At 38.7% G+C, this 18,282-nt stretch overlaps 1 protein-coding gene across 4 annotated transcripts in view; it reads right to left on the bottom strand.

The window, feature by feature from the left end:
* snx14 (sorting nexin 14) overlaps positions 1 to 18,282 on the bottom strand; it is a 65,611-nt gene that overhangs the window by 16,195 nt on the left and 31,134 nt on the right. For all 4 annotated transcript variants that reach the window (XM_057858636.1, XM_057858635.1, XM_057858637.1 and 1 more), the window contains 7 exons: positions 16,500 to 16,632; positions 13,720 to 13,906; positions 7,559 to 7,642; positions 7,358 to 7,458; positions 3,732 to 3,843; positions 3,475 to 3,515; positions 2,143 to 2,262 (listed from right to left, as the gene is read on the bottom strand). In XM_057858636.1, the coding sequence (XP_057714619.1) occupies positions 2,143 to 2,262; positions 3,475 to 3,515; positions 3,732 to 3,843; positions 7,358 to 7,458; positions 7,559 to 7,642; positions 13,720 to 13,906; positions 16,500 to 16,632 (778 nt within the window). The remainder of the gene's footprint in view (positions 1 to 2,142; positions 2,263 to 3,474; positions 3,516 to 3,731; positions 3,844 to 7,357; positions 7,459 to 7,558; positions 7,643 to 13,719; positions 13,907 to 16,499; positions 16,633 to 18,282) is intronic.

An 18,282-nucleotide genomic window follows, 5' to 3' on the forward strand; every position in this document is an offset into this window, starting at 1 on the left:
AACGCATTTTGGAGGCAGCAGCTTCGAATTGTACAAATAATTTCATATTAAAGGGGGGAGTATCGCCTATTTTTCAGGCATACGGTATCATTCTACAGCACATTCAAGTAACAATTATTTGTGAAAGCTATTTCATACACAGCTTATTAGAAACTTGTCTTTGAGTCAAACCCCTGCAAATGGGACTCTAAGAAACTCGTCAAGCCATTTCTGATGAAGAGCGTCGTACCACGGAAGTGTGAAAAGACAATACTCTTTTCCATTAAAAAATACATTTACAAATAAGTACATAATTAGATTGAAAAAGCTGTTACGATCGTTTTTCCTCACGCTTGTAGTGTGCCCAAGCATTAATTGTTAGCTTAGCTGAAGCATTACATGCATGCAAACATGTCTTCAGGGGCAAGGGGTAGAGGCACGTTGCAGCATACGTCAAAGGAGGAAGTAGAGGAAAGAGGCGGAGCTAGGTACTACTGAGCGTTTCAGCATACAAGAGATACTGGACAACTTCTCAAACATAGGTGAATTGTTCAGAAACACTGTCCAACTGTGTTTTCAATCAGAGAATGACCATATAGCATGACTAAAAGCTCATAAAATAAAATTCGGATGCAGCCCAGCCCCTCCTTTGGGACAAACTTTCGATTAAATGCTGTACGTAATATGCAAAGTATACATCCTCCTCATAGCATTTTGATTATCTATATCTATACTTACATATAAATTAGGGCTGTCAAAATTATCGCGTTAACGGGCAGTAATTAATTTTCTAATCACGTTAAAACATTTGACACAATTAATGCACATGCCCCGCTCAAACATTAAAATGACAGCACAGTGAAATGTGTACTTGTTGTGTTTTTCGGAGTTTTGTCGCCCTCTGCTGGCGCCTGGGTGCGACTGATTTTATAGGCTTCAGCACCCATGAGCATTGTGTAAGTAATTATTGGCATCAACAATGGCGGGCTACTAGTTTATTTTTTGACTGGAAATTTTACAAATTTTATTAAAATGAAAACATTAAGAGGGGTTTTAATATAACATTTCTATAACTTGTACTAACATTTATCTTTTAAGAACTACAAGTCTTTCTATCCATGGATCGCTTTAACAAAGTGTTAATAATGGTAATGCCATCTTGTTGATTTATTGTTATAATAAACAAATACAGTACTTATGTACCCTATGTTGAATGTATATATCCATCTTGTGTCTCATCTTCCCATTCCAACAATAATTTACAGAAAAATATGGCATATTTTATAGATGGTTTGAATTGTGATCAATTATGATTAATTAATTTTTAAGCTGTAATTAACTCGATTAAAAATTTTAATCGTTTGACACCCCTAATCTAAATGGAACTTTTTTGTGTGTGTGTCTGTGTGTTTGTTCCCTATGGAATCCGAAACGGTTAGGTGGATTTTAACGAAATTTTTTTGCAGTTGTACTTTATGCTTCTGGTAGTGTTCTTAGATATGTTCGATCTCTGTAGAGCTCCATTTAGAGCGGAAAGTTAATTTGAAACTCCAAAAATTAGCATAGAAAATCTCACATGGGTGAGGTGACAGCGCCATCTTTTAGGCAAAAGGCGCCTTGCACCGTTTCATTTACAAATTTAATGTGCTGTGATAATACGTTGTGGCTTTGAGTACTCCACAACAAGATGCCAGATTTTAAAAAAAAAATTTTTTTTTACGTAAAATATTCCGAATTATTACTCAGGGATTCATTTCAGCTGGATATTCATGCTGTAGCAACTGCTATTTTTTATGTTACGCCCGAAATGGTTCATGGGTAGCTGTGGCAACCATGACTGAGAGTGGTGGTCGCTGTTGTTATGTTTTAGTGTTATCAGTTCAATCAAGGCACTGTCTCCTAGGGTCATGCGGTGAAGAGCAAGTGTAAAACATAAAACTAGTCTTTCTCATTCTTCTCCATGTTGCTCGCCACAAAACTGTACACAGTGATAGATGATGGATTGCGCTGGAACCCCTTTATGGTGTCTTTTTACCACTACTACATCACAGCTGCATCGCTAAGGAAAGTATATTTTATCTGCCATTCTGTTGTTTTGCGTTCACAACTCCAAGCAACGCTGGGCCATACTGCTAGTACTTGATAAGATTGAAAGTTCCAAACCTTTTTATCATTCTCTGAAGTGGGGCTAAGGATGGTGAGCTCGGGACGACTCGGCTTGGGTTTAGGTGACTCACAAGAGTTAAAGTAGGACTGGATGAAGGGCTCGAGATGCTGTCCTTTCTGATGGAGGAAAAAGCAATTCAACATGTAAACGTAATTCACGTGAGCGATAACTATGACAAACAGTTATGTTTCGACTCATGGCTTGATGAAGTATAAGCCGATTGTGGTTGTCGAGCGGCGATAACAATCGACAACCCCGCTGGCGTGACATGATCCAAGGTAGTTTTGTGTGATTTTTCGCTTCGAAGACTTTAAAACATCACTCGGTTCGGGTTAGCATGTCGGCTAGCTGTCACGCCTCCTGGTTTGTTTACGACTTTACGCTCTCTGAAGCCAGGGCAAGAAAATGACAAAAGCCGGACCAACTCCGGTGGCATAAAATGTGCAAGAAGTCGACAGTTTTGACCATTATGGAGCAATTTTGCCATGTCGTACGGAATAAATGCATTTTATTTTTCATTTTATAAAATGGAATATTTCATATTACATTCAGCACAAGGCTGTTAATTGGGGAAAAATACTTTGATAAAAAGAATATCCTATAAAAATATTGGAGTAGAGAGATTGAACAATGACATTTTGTGGCCCTCTTTGTCGTATTTTCCTCGTTCTGAATAATTCACCCTCAATGGGCTAAATTCTAAATCAGATGAAACCGTGACCCTGCCGACGTCATCCTCCTGTTGGAGACGCTAGAGCCCTATAATGGTAGGCGTGACTAAAAGGCAGATTAAAAGACGAATTTCCCTGCGCTTTGCCAAATTGTTGTATATAGTCGAATCGTCTCCAAAAATGATTCTAATTCATATAATAATGCCGTTTAAGACTTTTTTGTAATCCTGTCATAGGTACTTTAAGTCTTAAATACATTAAAAATAATGAATGATTAAGTGAATTGAAAGCATTACGGAATGGGACTTTCAGTACAAATTCCAAATATCTTGGAGGATAATCTTAGAACAACTTTGTTACTTGACACCAAATCAAAAAGAAGTAACCTGGAAATTAGGGATGTGACAAAATATCGAAACTGTGCTATTTCGTGATACTTAGTATCCCAAATGGTTATCAATATGCACCTGCCAAGAATCGATATACCGTTTTTTGAAAGGTGTCATTGTTTAAAAACATGCAACCAACAAGTTGCTCCCAAAATCTTCCTCTAGAAGAATGTCGCTGTTAAATCGATGGCTGCCATTGTAATATTCTCCGCTAACTGCTCCTGATATCTCATGGGAAAGCTTGCAGCACCAGGAATGCATCACTCACCTCTTTTATCAGTTTGCTGGGGACGGACTTAATGATTTTTCCTGTAAAACACGCATAATTATTCTCAGTGATGAACGGTCATGTCGTGGCGTGACGTTCGGCTCTGTCCGGGTCACAAATATCTCTTCGCTGCGACCCAAGGTCAGGTCGATCAAACGCTCCTAACAAAGTCCCCTACTCAAACATAATCCCTTCCACCGGACTTTAGTCACATTCTCTTCCTCCTACACGCTTACGGCGTTTGCCTCATACTTTACCGAGGTTGACATCAGGCAACATCTTGTCCAGGAATTGAGACTCCATACTGTGAGGAGACAGGAAGTCGGCAAGAAGTTGGCTGTTGCTTAGCTCGGGGTGCTGCAGGAGTTTCTGCACAATAAGATCGGGAAAGCATGAGAAACTTGATAAACATCTTTTACTCAGCTGCGAGAGCAAATGCCAAAGTTTACTTGCATTAACAGATGTTGACTTTGTGACACAACAGTTTAAATAATTGAAAAAAACGATAAACAGTACAAATATAATGCAGGAGAATACCATGAGAATTACCAATTAAATATTCAAGTTTATGACTAGTAGACGTCCAATCCCTTTGGAGTGGGAGGGAATGAACGAATGAATGAGCGAATGCTTTTATGCCAATCAGTGGCAGCCAATGCCAGGATATGAATGAATTTTTAGGGCATTTTCTGTGCCAGCCAGTAAGCTAACGTACAGTGGTATTAAAAAGTATCTGAACCTTTTTGGAATTTCTCACATTTCTGCATAAAATGGCCATCAAATGTGATCTAATCTTTGTCAAAATCACACGGATGAAAATACAGTGTCTGCTTTAAATAAAACCAGCCGAACATTTTTAGGTTTTCATATTTTCATTAGGACACCATGCAAACAATGACAGAAGGGGGGAAAATAAGTAAGTGAACCATCTGCCAAAGGAGACTTAAAGAGCAATTGAAATCAATTTTTACCAAACATTTTAAGTCAGGTGTGTGCCCAATCACTGATGAGTGGTTTAAAGCTGCTCTGCCCACTATAAAACACACACCTGGTAAGAAATTACTTGATGAGAAGCATTGTCTGATCGGTCAAAAGAGCTGTCTGAAGACCTGCGATCAAGGATTGCTGATTTGTATAAAGCTGGGAAAGCATATAAAACCATCTATTAAAGTCTGGATGTTCGTCAATCGACAGTCAGAGAAGTTGTCTACAAATAGAGAGAGTTTGGCACTGTTGCTTCTCTCCCAAAGAGTGGCCGTCCACCAAAGATGACGTCAAGAGTTCGGTGCAGAATACTCAGGGAAGTAAAAAAGAACCACAGAGGGTCTGCTACATACTTACAGAATTCACTGGCACAGTCCAATATCTCTGTGCACTACCAACTATATGTAAAACTATGGCCAAAAATGGTGTTCATGGGAGGACTCCATGGAGGAAGCCACTGCTGTCTAAAAAAAACATTGTTGCTCGTTTAATGTTCACAAAAAGGCAATTGGACACTCCATCGATGTTTTGGCAAAATATTTTGCGGACTGATGAAACCAATGTTGATTTTTTTTTTTGGGGGGGGGGGGGGGGGGGGGGGGGGGGAGTAACACACAATCTCTTGTGTGGAGGAAAAATGGAACACCTCAGTAACATCAACACCTCATCCCCACCGTGAAGTATGGTGGAGGGAGCATCATGATTTGGGGCTGCTCTGCTACCTCGGGGCCTGGACAACTTGCAATCATATATGGAAGAATGAATTCAAAAGTTTTGCAGGAAAACCTGAGGCCGTCTGTCTGACAGTTGAAGCTAAAAGAAAAAAAGGATGGATGCTGCAACAAGACAATGATCCAAAACACAGAAGTAAACCAACTTCAGAATGGTTTCAGAAGAACAAAATTCATGTTGTGGAGTGGCCAAGACAAAGTCCAGACTTGAACCCCGTTGAGATGCTGTGGCATGACCTAAAGACAGCGATTCATGCTGGACCTCCCAGGAATCTGACTGAACTACAGCAGTTTTATCGAGAAGAATGGGCCAAGATTAGTCCTGATTGATGTGCCAGGCTGATCTGCAGCTACAGGAAGCCCCTGCTTGAAGTTATTGCTGCCAAAAGGGGGGCCAAAATATGAAATGTGATGGTTCACTTACTAATTTTCCCACCTTCTGTCATTGTTTGCATACTATCCTCATTAAAATATGAAAACCTATAAATATTTGGGTGGTTTTAGTTAAAGCACTGTTTTTTCATCTGTGTGATTTTGACAAAGATCAGCTCACATTTGAGGGTCATTTTATGCTGGAATGTGAAAAATTCCAAAAGGTTCAGATGCTTTTTCAGACCACTGTAGACACAGTTCTAATGGAAGACTTTGGTCGTAACCTGTTGTAACACCTTTTTTAAACGATAGTCATCGCTTTTTTTGCGGTTGATGGGGTCATATTTGGTCGCCTATTCCCATGATTTATGACTTTACTCTTTATTTATCAGGCAGCAAACTTCGGTAAACTACTCTGGTCGCAAATTGAAGTATTAGATCAGCTGGCGTCTTTTAGCTAACTGGCTATGAATACAATGACAACTGATTGCGTTTTGAGTGTCTAATATTGTGTTGGTATGTTATGTTGTATTTGAACTGTATCAATACTGATGCTATTTGTTTATATGACCAGAATGAATTGCCCATCTTTGGGATATAACCTCTAACAATTTTGTATGTGTGCTCATCATCATTTCCAGCTGTTTTACATACATTCTATTTATCACTGTAATCTGTAACAAGATGTGAAGTCTTATGGTTGTCAAGTGTTTATCACCAAAATTGGTTTATTGTTTTATGAATGGTTCAAATTCCTGTTTAGAAAATCCTTAATCCATTGCGGGTTCTCTGAATAACATTGGATCACCCATGTTATCAACACTGGTCCATGTGGGAAAAAATGTTTCCTTTCCAACACATCTGGTATAGTGACGCAACTGCAGTGAGGCCATGAACCCGTGGGGTTGTGAACTCTTTTACACTGTTAATGTAAAAAGAAATGCAGTCAAAAAAATAATCAAATGTTTTATTTCACTCCTATTAGTATTAGGGCTGTCAAATGATTAAAATTTTTAATCGAGTTAATTACAGCTTAAAAATTAATGAATCGTAATTAATCGCAATTCAAACCATCTATAAAATATGCCATATTTTTCTGTAAATTATTATTGGAATGGAAAGATAAGACACAAGATGGATATATACATTCAACATTCATTACATAAGTACGGTATTTGTTCATTATAACAACAAATCAACAAGATGGCATTAACATTATTAACATTCTGTTAAAGCGATCCATGGATAGAAAGACTTGTAGTTCTTAAAAGATAAATGTTAGTACAAGTTATAGAAATGTTATATTAAAACCCCTTCTAATGTTTTCATTTTAATAAAATTTGTAAAATTTTCCATCAAAAATACACTAGTAGCCCGCCATTGTTGATGTCAATAATTACACAATGGTTTATGGCTCATGGGTGCTGAAGCCTATAAAATCAGTTGCACCTATGTGCCAGCAGAGGGCGACAAAACTCCAAAAAACACAGTTAACAAGTGGACATTTCACTCTGCTGTCATTTTAATCTGTTTGAGCGGGGCATGTGCGTTAATTGTGTTAAATATTTTAACGTGATTAATTTAAAAAATGAATTACCGCCCGTTGACGCGATAATTTTGACAGCCCTAATTAGTATAGTAAATTGGTCCAAAAATTTGCCAAAAAATCTCCCATATTGTGGTGCGACCTAAACGAGAGTCAACCTAAAATACCTACTTTTTAAACCGCAAACTAGGAGTGCGGCCTATACGCTACTTGACAATACAATTTATCAGCCAACGGCTACGGCACTCACCTGAAGGTACTCCTGAAACTCCTCTCTCTTGGATGACAGGAACTCATAATTTTTGGGGCCAATGATCCTCTTGGAAGGCAACTGCGCATCAGGAAAGGAACCTAAAAGTTCATCATTTTCAATGAAATTCTTAACACCAACTGGAAGATGGAATGCAATCTTGTCATAAACATGGTGGCATTTCATTAAATAAAAACCTACCGTGAAATTCGGTTAGCTTTGACTCAAGAACGTAAAACTCCAGATATCTTCTGTATACAGACCAATGCTCGGTCTCGTGTCCCACTGTGGTAAAACACAAAGAGAATCTTATATATCAAGGTTTGCACAAGCAAAAGGGACACAATTAGAATTAGGGATGTGCCGATTGCATATTTTTGTACCAGAGTCCGAGTCAGAGTCACCTGATTTGGAGAATCCCAATCTGATACCGAAAGTGTTTTTTTTTTTTTTTTTTCATGAACAAAATTTCCAAACATGTCACTGTCCCACCTTGCCGCCTTCATAATGTAGATTATTCTCAAACAAGAATAACTTAGAAAAATGCTTGTCCTTATTTAATGCTTCATTGAGTGAGTCCACTCAAATCCACTCACGCTCCAGAGAACAGCCTCGCACTGTAGGTTTAACAATGAGTGACATATTTGTGCCTTTGATCGTAGCGCTACCAAGCTTCTCTGGCAAGATCAAAGCTACAAACCTGTCAATCATCGTTAACTGAGTACCAAACGCAAGCTGCACTGCACAGTTTGGCCACACTGCCTAGTGACAGGCTGTACGAGCATGAGCAGAAAAACAAGCAAAAAAATTAAAAACCCGATTCCGATCCTCTGAAAAAAATGGCCTGATTGGCACGATTTCCAATCACGTGATTGGATCGGGACATCCCTAATTAGAATAGAATGAAATGACAATTTACAGTACTCAGACAAGGAGGCAGATGGCCGACCCGAGAAGTACCTTTCTCGTATTGACCGATCGACTGTTTTATTATATTAAATGTGTTGGGGTCATACAAACACGGAATAGTATCTTTTCTCGTATTTACTGTTTGACTATTTGTATTATTCCAACACACCCAATATAAAATAAATAGCACGAATACCATAGTTTAAGGAAAACTAGCAGAATATAGGGCATAAGAGAATAAGAGATACATGACACCTTCTTATCACGGAAGCCCAACGTGTGCGTCACGACAAACCCACATCTGCACCACCAACTCCCGCAATCTTTTCTCCCGGACAGTCCAGAACAAATGGCGGGACGTCCTGTCCCAACACAAGGAACACCGGAGTACGCCCGATATCGAACTGATAACACGACTGATAAGACTCCAAGAGCCCCTTTGACACTCAGGTGCCAAAATCCAAAAACCTCGTTGCCCTGACAACCAGTAACTCCCAATCCCTAAATCCAATCAAAAAATAGACAATAATCCTACACAACGTCCAAGCACACCATTCTTCGTTGTTATTTTCCTTGGGAACCTTTTGGTAACTTGTTATATGGTAACCTTGGAACGAGTCTGCCTCCTCGCCTGAGTCTGTTACTGTTTTTGTTTTGTCGTTTGATCGTGGTCTACCTGAATAAATTCTCAACTTGTGCTTCAAAGCCTTTTTCCATCTTTCAAAATGGAGTCAGTACAAGGGGTTAAGACTAAGGTGAACGCGTGGAGTTCGGCCTTTTGGCCGGGTTGTCACATTTTCGCCAGCCTGGGTCGTTGGAGCCACGCCAGCGCGGGTCCGGCGGTTCGGCTGGCGTGATTCCAGCAGTCTGGCTAAAAGGTCGTCTCAAGTGACACAACCAGACACTGCTACAATGCAAGCTAACTACACATAAAATGTGACACATAACATTGTGAACATGTGACTGAAACTATAGTGCATTTTTGTCTCGTTCTAGTCAGACAAAAACTGGCATTCTGCTTTTTACGTTTTAGTCTCCCAAAACACATTCTAGCTTGTCATGTCAGTCTGGTTAGGTTAGGTTAGGCTTAGGTTAGGGTTCTCAGTAAGCCTGCACAATATATCGTTTGAACATCGCCACCGCAATGTGCGGATGCGCAATAGTCACATCGCCGAATGTGCAATTTTTTTTTCTTGTAAATGTCAACTTTTGGTATACTTCATAAAAGCAGCACATGTGCAGATTCTGCGTCCCTTTTATATACAGCAAGACTGGATAAACGGCATGATATAAATTAGGAATATCCTTGATCTGATCACGTGATCGGAAATCAGGCTAATTGTGCCATTTTTCAAATGATCGGAATCAGGTTAAAAGGATCGTGTTAGTAATTTTAAATATATACAGGTAGTCCCCGGTTTTTGACGTACTCGAATTGCGCGACTGACTTTACGACTCCAGTCTCGCCCGCCATTTTGTCTTTTTTTTTTTTTTTTGCATAAACAGTACCTTATTGTATCTCACAATATCTCATATTTTAATTTACTTCATTAATATGACGTGTTCTGTCCTCATTAAACGTGAAGTTATTCAGCTTTACAGACCGCAAATAGGGCAATTGTGCTTTTTTAAGCTTTTTACTTCCTCCACTTTGGACAATTTGTAAAGCTAACACACATACTGTATGTACACTTATGTTCAAAACAACACACATTTTAACAATAAAACACTTGAGAACAATTGGTGTTCAAACATCCATTTAGTCTGCTCAATTTGGAAATTTAGTCGATTAAATTAGCCTAATTTGGCTACCAAAAGTCATTGAGCTTAAATGCTACGAAAGCTAACGTATTTACAATTCTAGTAGCAAATCATTCACACGTAACTCCAGAAACTGTAGCTGTAAACTTAGTTACAAATGCATACACAAACATATATTAGCGGAAACAACTTACAGGCTTATGTGGGCAAAATCACGTGTGTCGTGACCCGGGGATCACCTGTTAAATGTTAATTCTTTCCAATCATTCAGGCCTATCCCAAAAATGGCAATTCAAGGTACAGTGGGGGGAACAAGTATTTGATACACTGCCAATGGGATTGGCAGTGTATCAAATACTTGTTCTCCCCACAATGTGGTGAAAATTCTTCTAGTTTTAATATCGCAATATATTGCAAGCCCCCCAAAAATCGCAATGATAGTTTTTTCCAATATCGTTCAGACTTAGTTCCCAGGGTAGGGTAGGGAACAGTTCCCTATTTTAGCTCGTTATCTCAGTCTGGTTAGGTTAGGTTAGGTTAGGTTAGGTTAAGTTAGGGTTCCCAGGTTCAGGTTCAGGGGCAGGGGCAGGGCAGGGTAGGGTAGGGTACGGTTCCCAGGGTAGGGCAGAGTAAGTGCAAACTACATCATGTGTTTGACTATGATTAGGCGATTCCGGCAAAATGGGATGGGCAGATCATTACTTATCACAAGAAATCACCTATTCAGTATGCAATTATAGATCATCCATAAGAGCTGAATTAGAGCCAGTCACTTATGATGAATTTCAACTCTGCATGTTCTTCCATTTCATTGCACTGAGAAAATGGACCACGTGCAAGGCAACACGTAGCACTGTGGGTGAAAAGGTTATAGAAAAAGTTTCCACAGACTAGGGGTGGAGCTAAAAACCATGTATGATGACGAGAATTCCAGCGAACTCAGTGTGTACTTTGAAGAGTTTGACATCACTATGAAATAGAGGAAATTAACCCGGCAATTGGAAGTTCACGCATCTCCGTACCCAAAACACAGAAGTATCTGTGCATAGAGTGTGTTTACCATTGCTGGTCTTTCCCTAGAGCAGTTTCTGTAGTACTGTTATGCAAGATGGGCATGAGAATCCAACAATATGAGGTTTCTGGTTTCACTAAAATGATTGAGTGAAATAGTTATCTTTTCTGGAACGCCGTAATATGTTTGTTGCCCACTCACACCTCCAGTTCCATCATTTGAAACTTCACTTTGCATTTGCAGGGCTCTCCCAATGTTGAAAACCAGCGCGACATAAACCGATTTCTTTTCTGTAACTCCCTAGTGTTTGTTGGTTTTCCACTTATCCCACCAGTTTCCTCACTTCAAACTTCATTTTGCACTTGCAGTGCTCTCCAGAATGTTCCACTTTTAAATATAGCAGTCTATGACACCTGTTGCTAAGAGTATATGCAGTCAGAGTAAGTGAACATATATCACATAACACGTATCCTACTATTTGTGAACTGGATAATCAGGTCATAAGGTTTTATTTAAAAAAAGAAGAAAAAAAAAAGGTAAAAAATCCTGGACAGTTGGAACTTGGAATGAGTTATTCCTTCTTTGCAGCTGTTACAGCTTGCGCTTTTCTGGGAAGACGTTTTACAAGCTTTTAGGGCTTTGTATGTTGCATTTTTTTAAGCAGTTTTCCAGGAGTAGTGTGCCAGCTGGCTAACAATTTCAAGTGTAGTTTATTAATACCAAACTTAATCATTCTTTACCTATCTACCTACCTGCAGCTATCGATTATTTTAGTAGGCGATGAAATGATCAACTACTTAGTTCAAATAATCGAGCCGTCGGATTAGCATTGCAGAATAAACTTTAAGAGATGTAAAACAACGCAACAGCAACTTTCAAAAGAGCATTAAATATGAATACAAAATAAAATTCCTGAGTGTTTCTTCAAACAAAGTAGAATTGCGCTTTCATTTAAAAAATAAATTAAAATACTTGAGTTTCGCCTCAAATGGCATAAAAAAATCAGTACATGAGGATTTAAGTACAAAAGAACAATTGGCTCACTTGCGTAACAAAAGTCCACTAGCTTAAATGCCATAAAATGTTAAAAAACATATTCCCACAAAAACACCAAATATAGCTACAAACAAAATTATGAATGCAGTAAAAACATGACCTCAGACAAAAACATACGTTATGTTGGTCCTAACAATGAGCAGCTGGATTCAGCCATGTTAAATGAGTTATGTCTATTCACTGTTGCCACAAGAGGGCAGTGTATCCACCCAAATCAATCAATTTAAATACAAACACTTTCAAAACAGACCATTACAACACCACTCTAATTAAACGAATACCCGAAGAAGCAAAATTTGATTTAAAGCTTTTCTCTAATCAAATTACTCGAGTTATTAACCGTGATAACGTAAAATAGAATTTTCAAAACACTGGAGAGACAGCGAGAACCGAAGTGGTATCTGCCATGTGGCTTTTTTTTTGCCATGTGGCAAAATCTATTTTGCCATGTGTTTTGTTTTTTGTTTTTTTGCCATGTGGCATTTTTTTGGGTGTATGGCATTTTTTCAGGCCATGCATGTCCATGCTATTGACGGCTATGCACGCCCAAACTTCCCATTCATTTTAAATGGCAAAAAAACGTGTGTGGCTGTGATTTTTGACCACACACACTTTATATTACAGTGCATTGACGTTCAACCGGCACCCAAGTAAGGCTAAGCCATTGACGGCTATGAATGGAAAATTTGGACGTGCATCGCCGTCAATGGCATGGACGTGCATGGCCTGCTAAAATGTCATATACCCAAAAACAATGCCACATGCCAAAAAAATGCCACAAAACAAAATCCATTTTGGCACATACCAAAAAAACGCCTAAGTCAAAATACATTTTGCCACATGGCAAAAAAATGTCTTATGCCAAAACAAAATGCCACATGGCAAAATCAATTTTGCCACATGGCTAAAAAATGCCACATGGCAAAACAAAATGCCACATGGGGCAAAATCAATTTTGCCATAAGGCAAAATCAATTTTGCCACATGGCAAAAAAATGTCTTATGCCAAGACAAAATGCCACATGGCAAAAAAATGCCTTATGGCAAAACAAAATGCCACATCGGGCAAAATCAATTTTGCCACATGGCAAAATCAATTTTGCCACATGGCAAAAAAATGTCTTATGCCAAGACAAAATGCCACATGGCAAAAAAATGCCTTATGGCAAAACAAAATGCCACATCGGGCAAAATCAATTTTGCCACATGGCAAAATCAATTTTGCCATATAGCAAAATCAATTTTGCCATATAGCAAAATCAATTTTGCCACATGGCAAAACAAAATGCCACATGGCACAAAAAGTGCCACATGGCAAAACAAAATGCCACATGGCAAAAAAAAAAAAAAAAAAATGCCACATGGCCAAAAAAAAAAACAAACAAAAAAAATGCCACATGGCAAAATCAATTTTGCCACATGGCAAAAAAATGCCTCATGGCAAATAAAAATGCCACATGGCAAACTCAATTATGCCACATGGCAAACTCAATTTTGCCACATGGACAAACAAAATGCCACATGGCAAAATCAATTTTGCCATATGGAAAAATCCATTTTGGCACATGGCAAATACCACTTTTCGTTCTCGGCCCTGCTGAAATATTGGTCTAATCTGCTTTACCTGCTTTGCGGTCATTCCGCTCCACGTCAATGCAAAACACCGGAATCCTCTCCCTTTTCACGTCGTCATCGTAGAAATCAATGTAAGGGATGGTGATGTTCCAGGCAGACAGATTCCGTGGGGTGCTGGGAGTTGAGGCCGCTTCTATCGGGGAGTCATCCTCCAGTACCATCATGGCTTCCTCCACCTAGGACGTAAGGAAAGCAAAGGAGAATAAACTCACATAGACACCACATCAAATTGCTTCTACTATGGTGTCAAGAAAATATTGAAAACCTTTGTTTCACATGAGCTTCCATTGATGTAAATGAAAACAAATGAATTTTCCTGTGTTTAACAACCTTTGTAATCTCTAGTCACTGAACAAACAGAGGAGAATTTTTGGCAACACTTGACAGACGTCAAGGGAAAACACAGGATATCCCCTGATGGCAGTAAAGTGAAGATTAAGCGATTCTCAAATGGTGCATTTGGCGACCCATTCTTGGTGGAAAATAAAATGCAAAATGATGTAACAAGTATTCACTGTTGGATATTTGTTTTGAAATGTATTCAATAGAAACGTGAAGCCAAGAAATTGATGTTGCTAAAAGCTGAAATATGACCTGGAGTTAAAACGATAATTGTCATAGAATTTTAGGGTTATAAGGCTATTCAACTATTAAAACTAGGAACTATTTTGTCCAATTGAGAACACTTATACTCTTTGGACAAATGTTTTGCAGATTTTTTTCTCTCTCGCTGGAATGCAGTGTTGTTGTTTTTTTTTCCCCAATTGGCTTAATGCGGTTATGTAATAGGTTATAGCATAGTAAAATAATAACAGTTCAACTTTGTGCTGAGAAATAAAAAAAAACTTTTTTTTTTTTTAATCAAACATCATAACCGGTTACTCACAATGTTACTCATTATTTGAGTATTCTATTTACGAAATACTTTTGTACTTTGTGCCAAGAAAAAAATGTTTTTTAAAGTTATTTATTTAAATCAAACATCGTAAGCAGCTACTAACAATGTTACTCATGACTTCAGTATTGTTTTCACTAAACACTTTTTTACTTGTACTTGAGTACATTTTTTGGATGAGTACCGTAATTTTTGCACTATAAGGGTACCTGACTATAAGCCGCCAGCCACCAAATGTGACACGAAAACGGCATTTGTTCATAGATGAGCCGCACTTGACTATATGCCGCAGCTGTCCTCACTGTATTATGGGATATTTACACCAAATATATCAACCGGTAACACTTTATTTGGCAGCGGCATCATAAGACCAAATGAACCACCATGAAGCTTTGAACCAATTAGTTTCAAAGCTTCTTTACATCAAGAAGCTTCATTTGGCCATCACTGCTCCCACTGCTGCCACCTGCTGTCAACACTGTTGTTGTCCAATATGCCTCTTAGCATGCATTGCAGTGCTACAGATGTATATAACAATCAAAATTCATGTTCTGAACTAATTATTTATTCAGTTTTGTTCCAGTTGTTTCATTAATTGCTAGTTATGGTATTTGGTAACGCTATATTTCACAGTGGCCCCATAGGACTGTCATTAGACAATCATAATTATGACATGACACTCTCATGAGCATTAATGAATGATTATAACAGATGTTATTTAGTGTTAGCTGGCAAATCATCTCACTTTTGAGTGGATGCAAAAGATCTGAGCCGGACATAAATGGAGTAAGTGACATAATTTGCCAGATGACACTTAACGGCATCTGTCATAAGCCTTGAGTAATGCCTATGATAGTGTCATGTCATAAATATAATGGTGTTATGACAGTCTTATGAGACTGCTGTCAACTAAAGTGTTACCAAATACCATAACTAGCAATTAATGAAACAACTTGGACAGTAACTGAATGAATGATTAGCACAGAACATGAATTTTGATTGTTATTTGGATCTGTAGCGCTGCAATGCATGCTGGGAGGAATGTGTTACCTATTGACCCAAATAAATCAACAAATAAGCGGCACTGGACTATAAGCCGCAGGATTCAAAATGAAGGAAAAAAGTAGCGACTTATAGTCTGAAAATTACGGCACTTTTACTTGAGTAATATAATTTTGAAGTAACGCTTCTCTTACTTAAGTAACATTTTTGGCTACTCTCCCCACCTCTGCCCGAAATACATGAAATTAAAAATGAAATAAGCTACCCTATAGAAGACAGATGTGGGATTTTAGAGTGAATTTAAGTCAATGATTCCCAGCCACTGCGCTGCAGCAATTAGCGTGCCCAGTCTCGGAAGTTTTATTTACACAATATAACAATAAAGTATCATTGTGCACCTTTTTAAACCAGCAATTTAAAATGACTGACACGAAATGTTTGTATACAGCTGTTTGGTATTCACTGGTTGCAATTCATACAACAGATTCAGCGTTCAATTAAACCAAGATTTTAGGCCCCCGATTTGTAATTTACATCATTATTTCAATCCACTGTTTATTTTGCAGACATTTTTATTTGATAGAGTGCTGTGAAATGTATTAAATGCATTCATTGGCTTGAGAAACAAGACTGAGCTTTTCTTGACTCACTGACGCCCTCGTGTGGTATCTTTCGTGGCACTGCAAGAACAGTGCTGATGAGATGTCCATGTTTTGTTTTGAATCAAAATTACAGTAAGTTTAATCAAAAGTGTCACATCCACAAAGCAATTTTTAACAATACGGCAGAATAGGGACACGTCCGAATACATTTACATTAATATATTTTAAATTATGCAAAGACGGGCGTACGTATGTACGGCTTTGCCTCACCAGATCGTCCTCCCCCTCCACCAGTCCGTAGGCTGGCAGCATGGCTCCCTCCAGGGTCGTGCTCTTGAAAACCCCCTTGATCTTGCTGCCAATGCGGCTGATCCCGAAAGACTCGCCTCTCTTTGACGTGCTCCTGCGGGCCAAAGGGGAAAGGGGCTTATTAGACTGTGCTTAATTGAAGAGATGTGCTTGACTTCAGAAAAATGCCCAGACAGCTTCATAAAATGACAGGGAAGGAAGGAATCGTAGCGCATAGCAAGGCAGGGAGGGACCAGCAAACTGCAGTGTATTGTGACTGAATATCACAGTTCAAGAAAAAAAAAAAGCTGAGGAAGCCAAACCGAAGCCAGAGCATATCCATGATGGAATGAAATATTAACAGGTTACCATGTAAATTAAAGAAATGTAAATGAAAAAAAAAAAAAGCAAACAGCAATTTCATGAGCAACTGCCTGGATTTACGTACAGTGCCCTCCATAATTATTGGCACCCCTGGTTAAGATGTGTTTTTTAGCTTTTTTTTTTTTTTTCAAATAATATGGGACCTTAATGGGAAAAAAAGAGAAAAATCCAACCTTCAATCCAAGTGCATTCATTCAGTGAGGAAAAAATCCCACATAAAGAAATAATTATTTGACATCAAATAATGTGTGTCACAATTATTAGCACCCCTGGTGTTAATACTTTGTACAATCCCCTTTTGCCAACCAAACAAGGTCTGGGGACTGAGATGGCCATGGGAGGAGCTTGATTTTGTGTCTGGTGAACCATTTCTGTGTACATTTGGCCATATGTTTAGGGTCATCGTCTTGCTGAAAGACCCAGTGACGACCCATCTTCAGCTTTCGGGCAGAGGGCAACAGATTTTGATTTAAAATGTCCTGGTATTTCAAAGCATTCATGATGCCATGCACCCTAACGAGGTTCCCAGGGCCTTTGGAAGCGAAACAGCCCCACAGCATCATGGCACGCCAGACCCACTTAGAGTGTTTGTTACCAAAAAGCTCAATCTTGGTCTCATCTGACCAAAGCACACGATCCCAGGCTTCAACTGGGACCGTGTGCTTTGGTCAGATGAGCATCTTTCATGGCGTGCCACGAAAGATGCGCATGCTGAAAAGCACCTCATACCCACTGTGAAGTATGGGGTGGGTCAGTGATGCTGTGGGGTAGGGCTGGGCGATATGGCCTTAAGTACGTATCACGATAAATTGAGCAGATTTACCTCGATAACGATAAATGACGATAAATTCGTCTAAGCAGACTGTTATATAATTTGAAAATTTGAATCATGGAATGGAAGCATGTAAGCATGGAATGCAAATTAACCGTTTCTCGTTAAATTTATTAACCAGCTTTCAATTTAACAATTGCACATGCAGTCTAAACATTAAGTATTAAAAAAATCTTTTAACAATAAGAATTCTAGTGTGAACATTTATAACAGCTTGTATGACTTGAAAATGTACAACATTATAAAAATCAATATGACGACTGTGCAAACATGTCATTCTAACACAAATGACTTGCAGCTTTAACAGTACACTTCAGACAACTTATTGGTAATGGCTGCTGTGACATAATTATTCAACACAAGTGTTTACGTCAAGGTTTCAGGTTTTTTTTTCCAGAACATTTTTTAATACATGCACCCCCCACACAGACACAACCAGATTAAAGCTGTATTGCTCTGATGCCAATGAAACATTTACGATTTTTTGATGGCAGAATAAAGCAAACACATACAGAAAAATAGCTGTGGCCATTAAACTGTCATATTATA

This window comes from Corythoichthys intestinalis, chromosome 15 (genome assembly GCF_030265065.1).
Source record: "Corythoichthys intestinalis isolate RoL2023-P3 chromosome 15, ASM3026506v1, whole genome shotgun sequence".
Classification (NCBI taxonomy): domain Eukaryota; kingdom Metazoa; phylum Chordata; class Actinopteri; order Syngnathiformes; family Syngnathidae; genus Corythoichthys; species Corythoichthys intestinalis.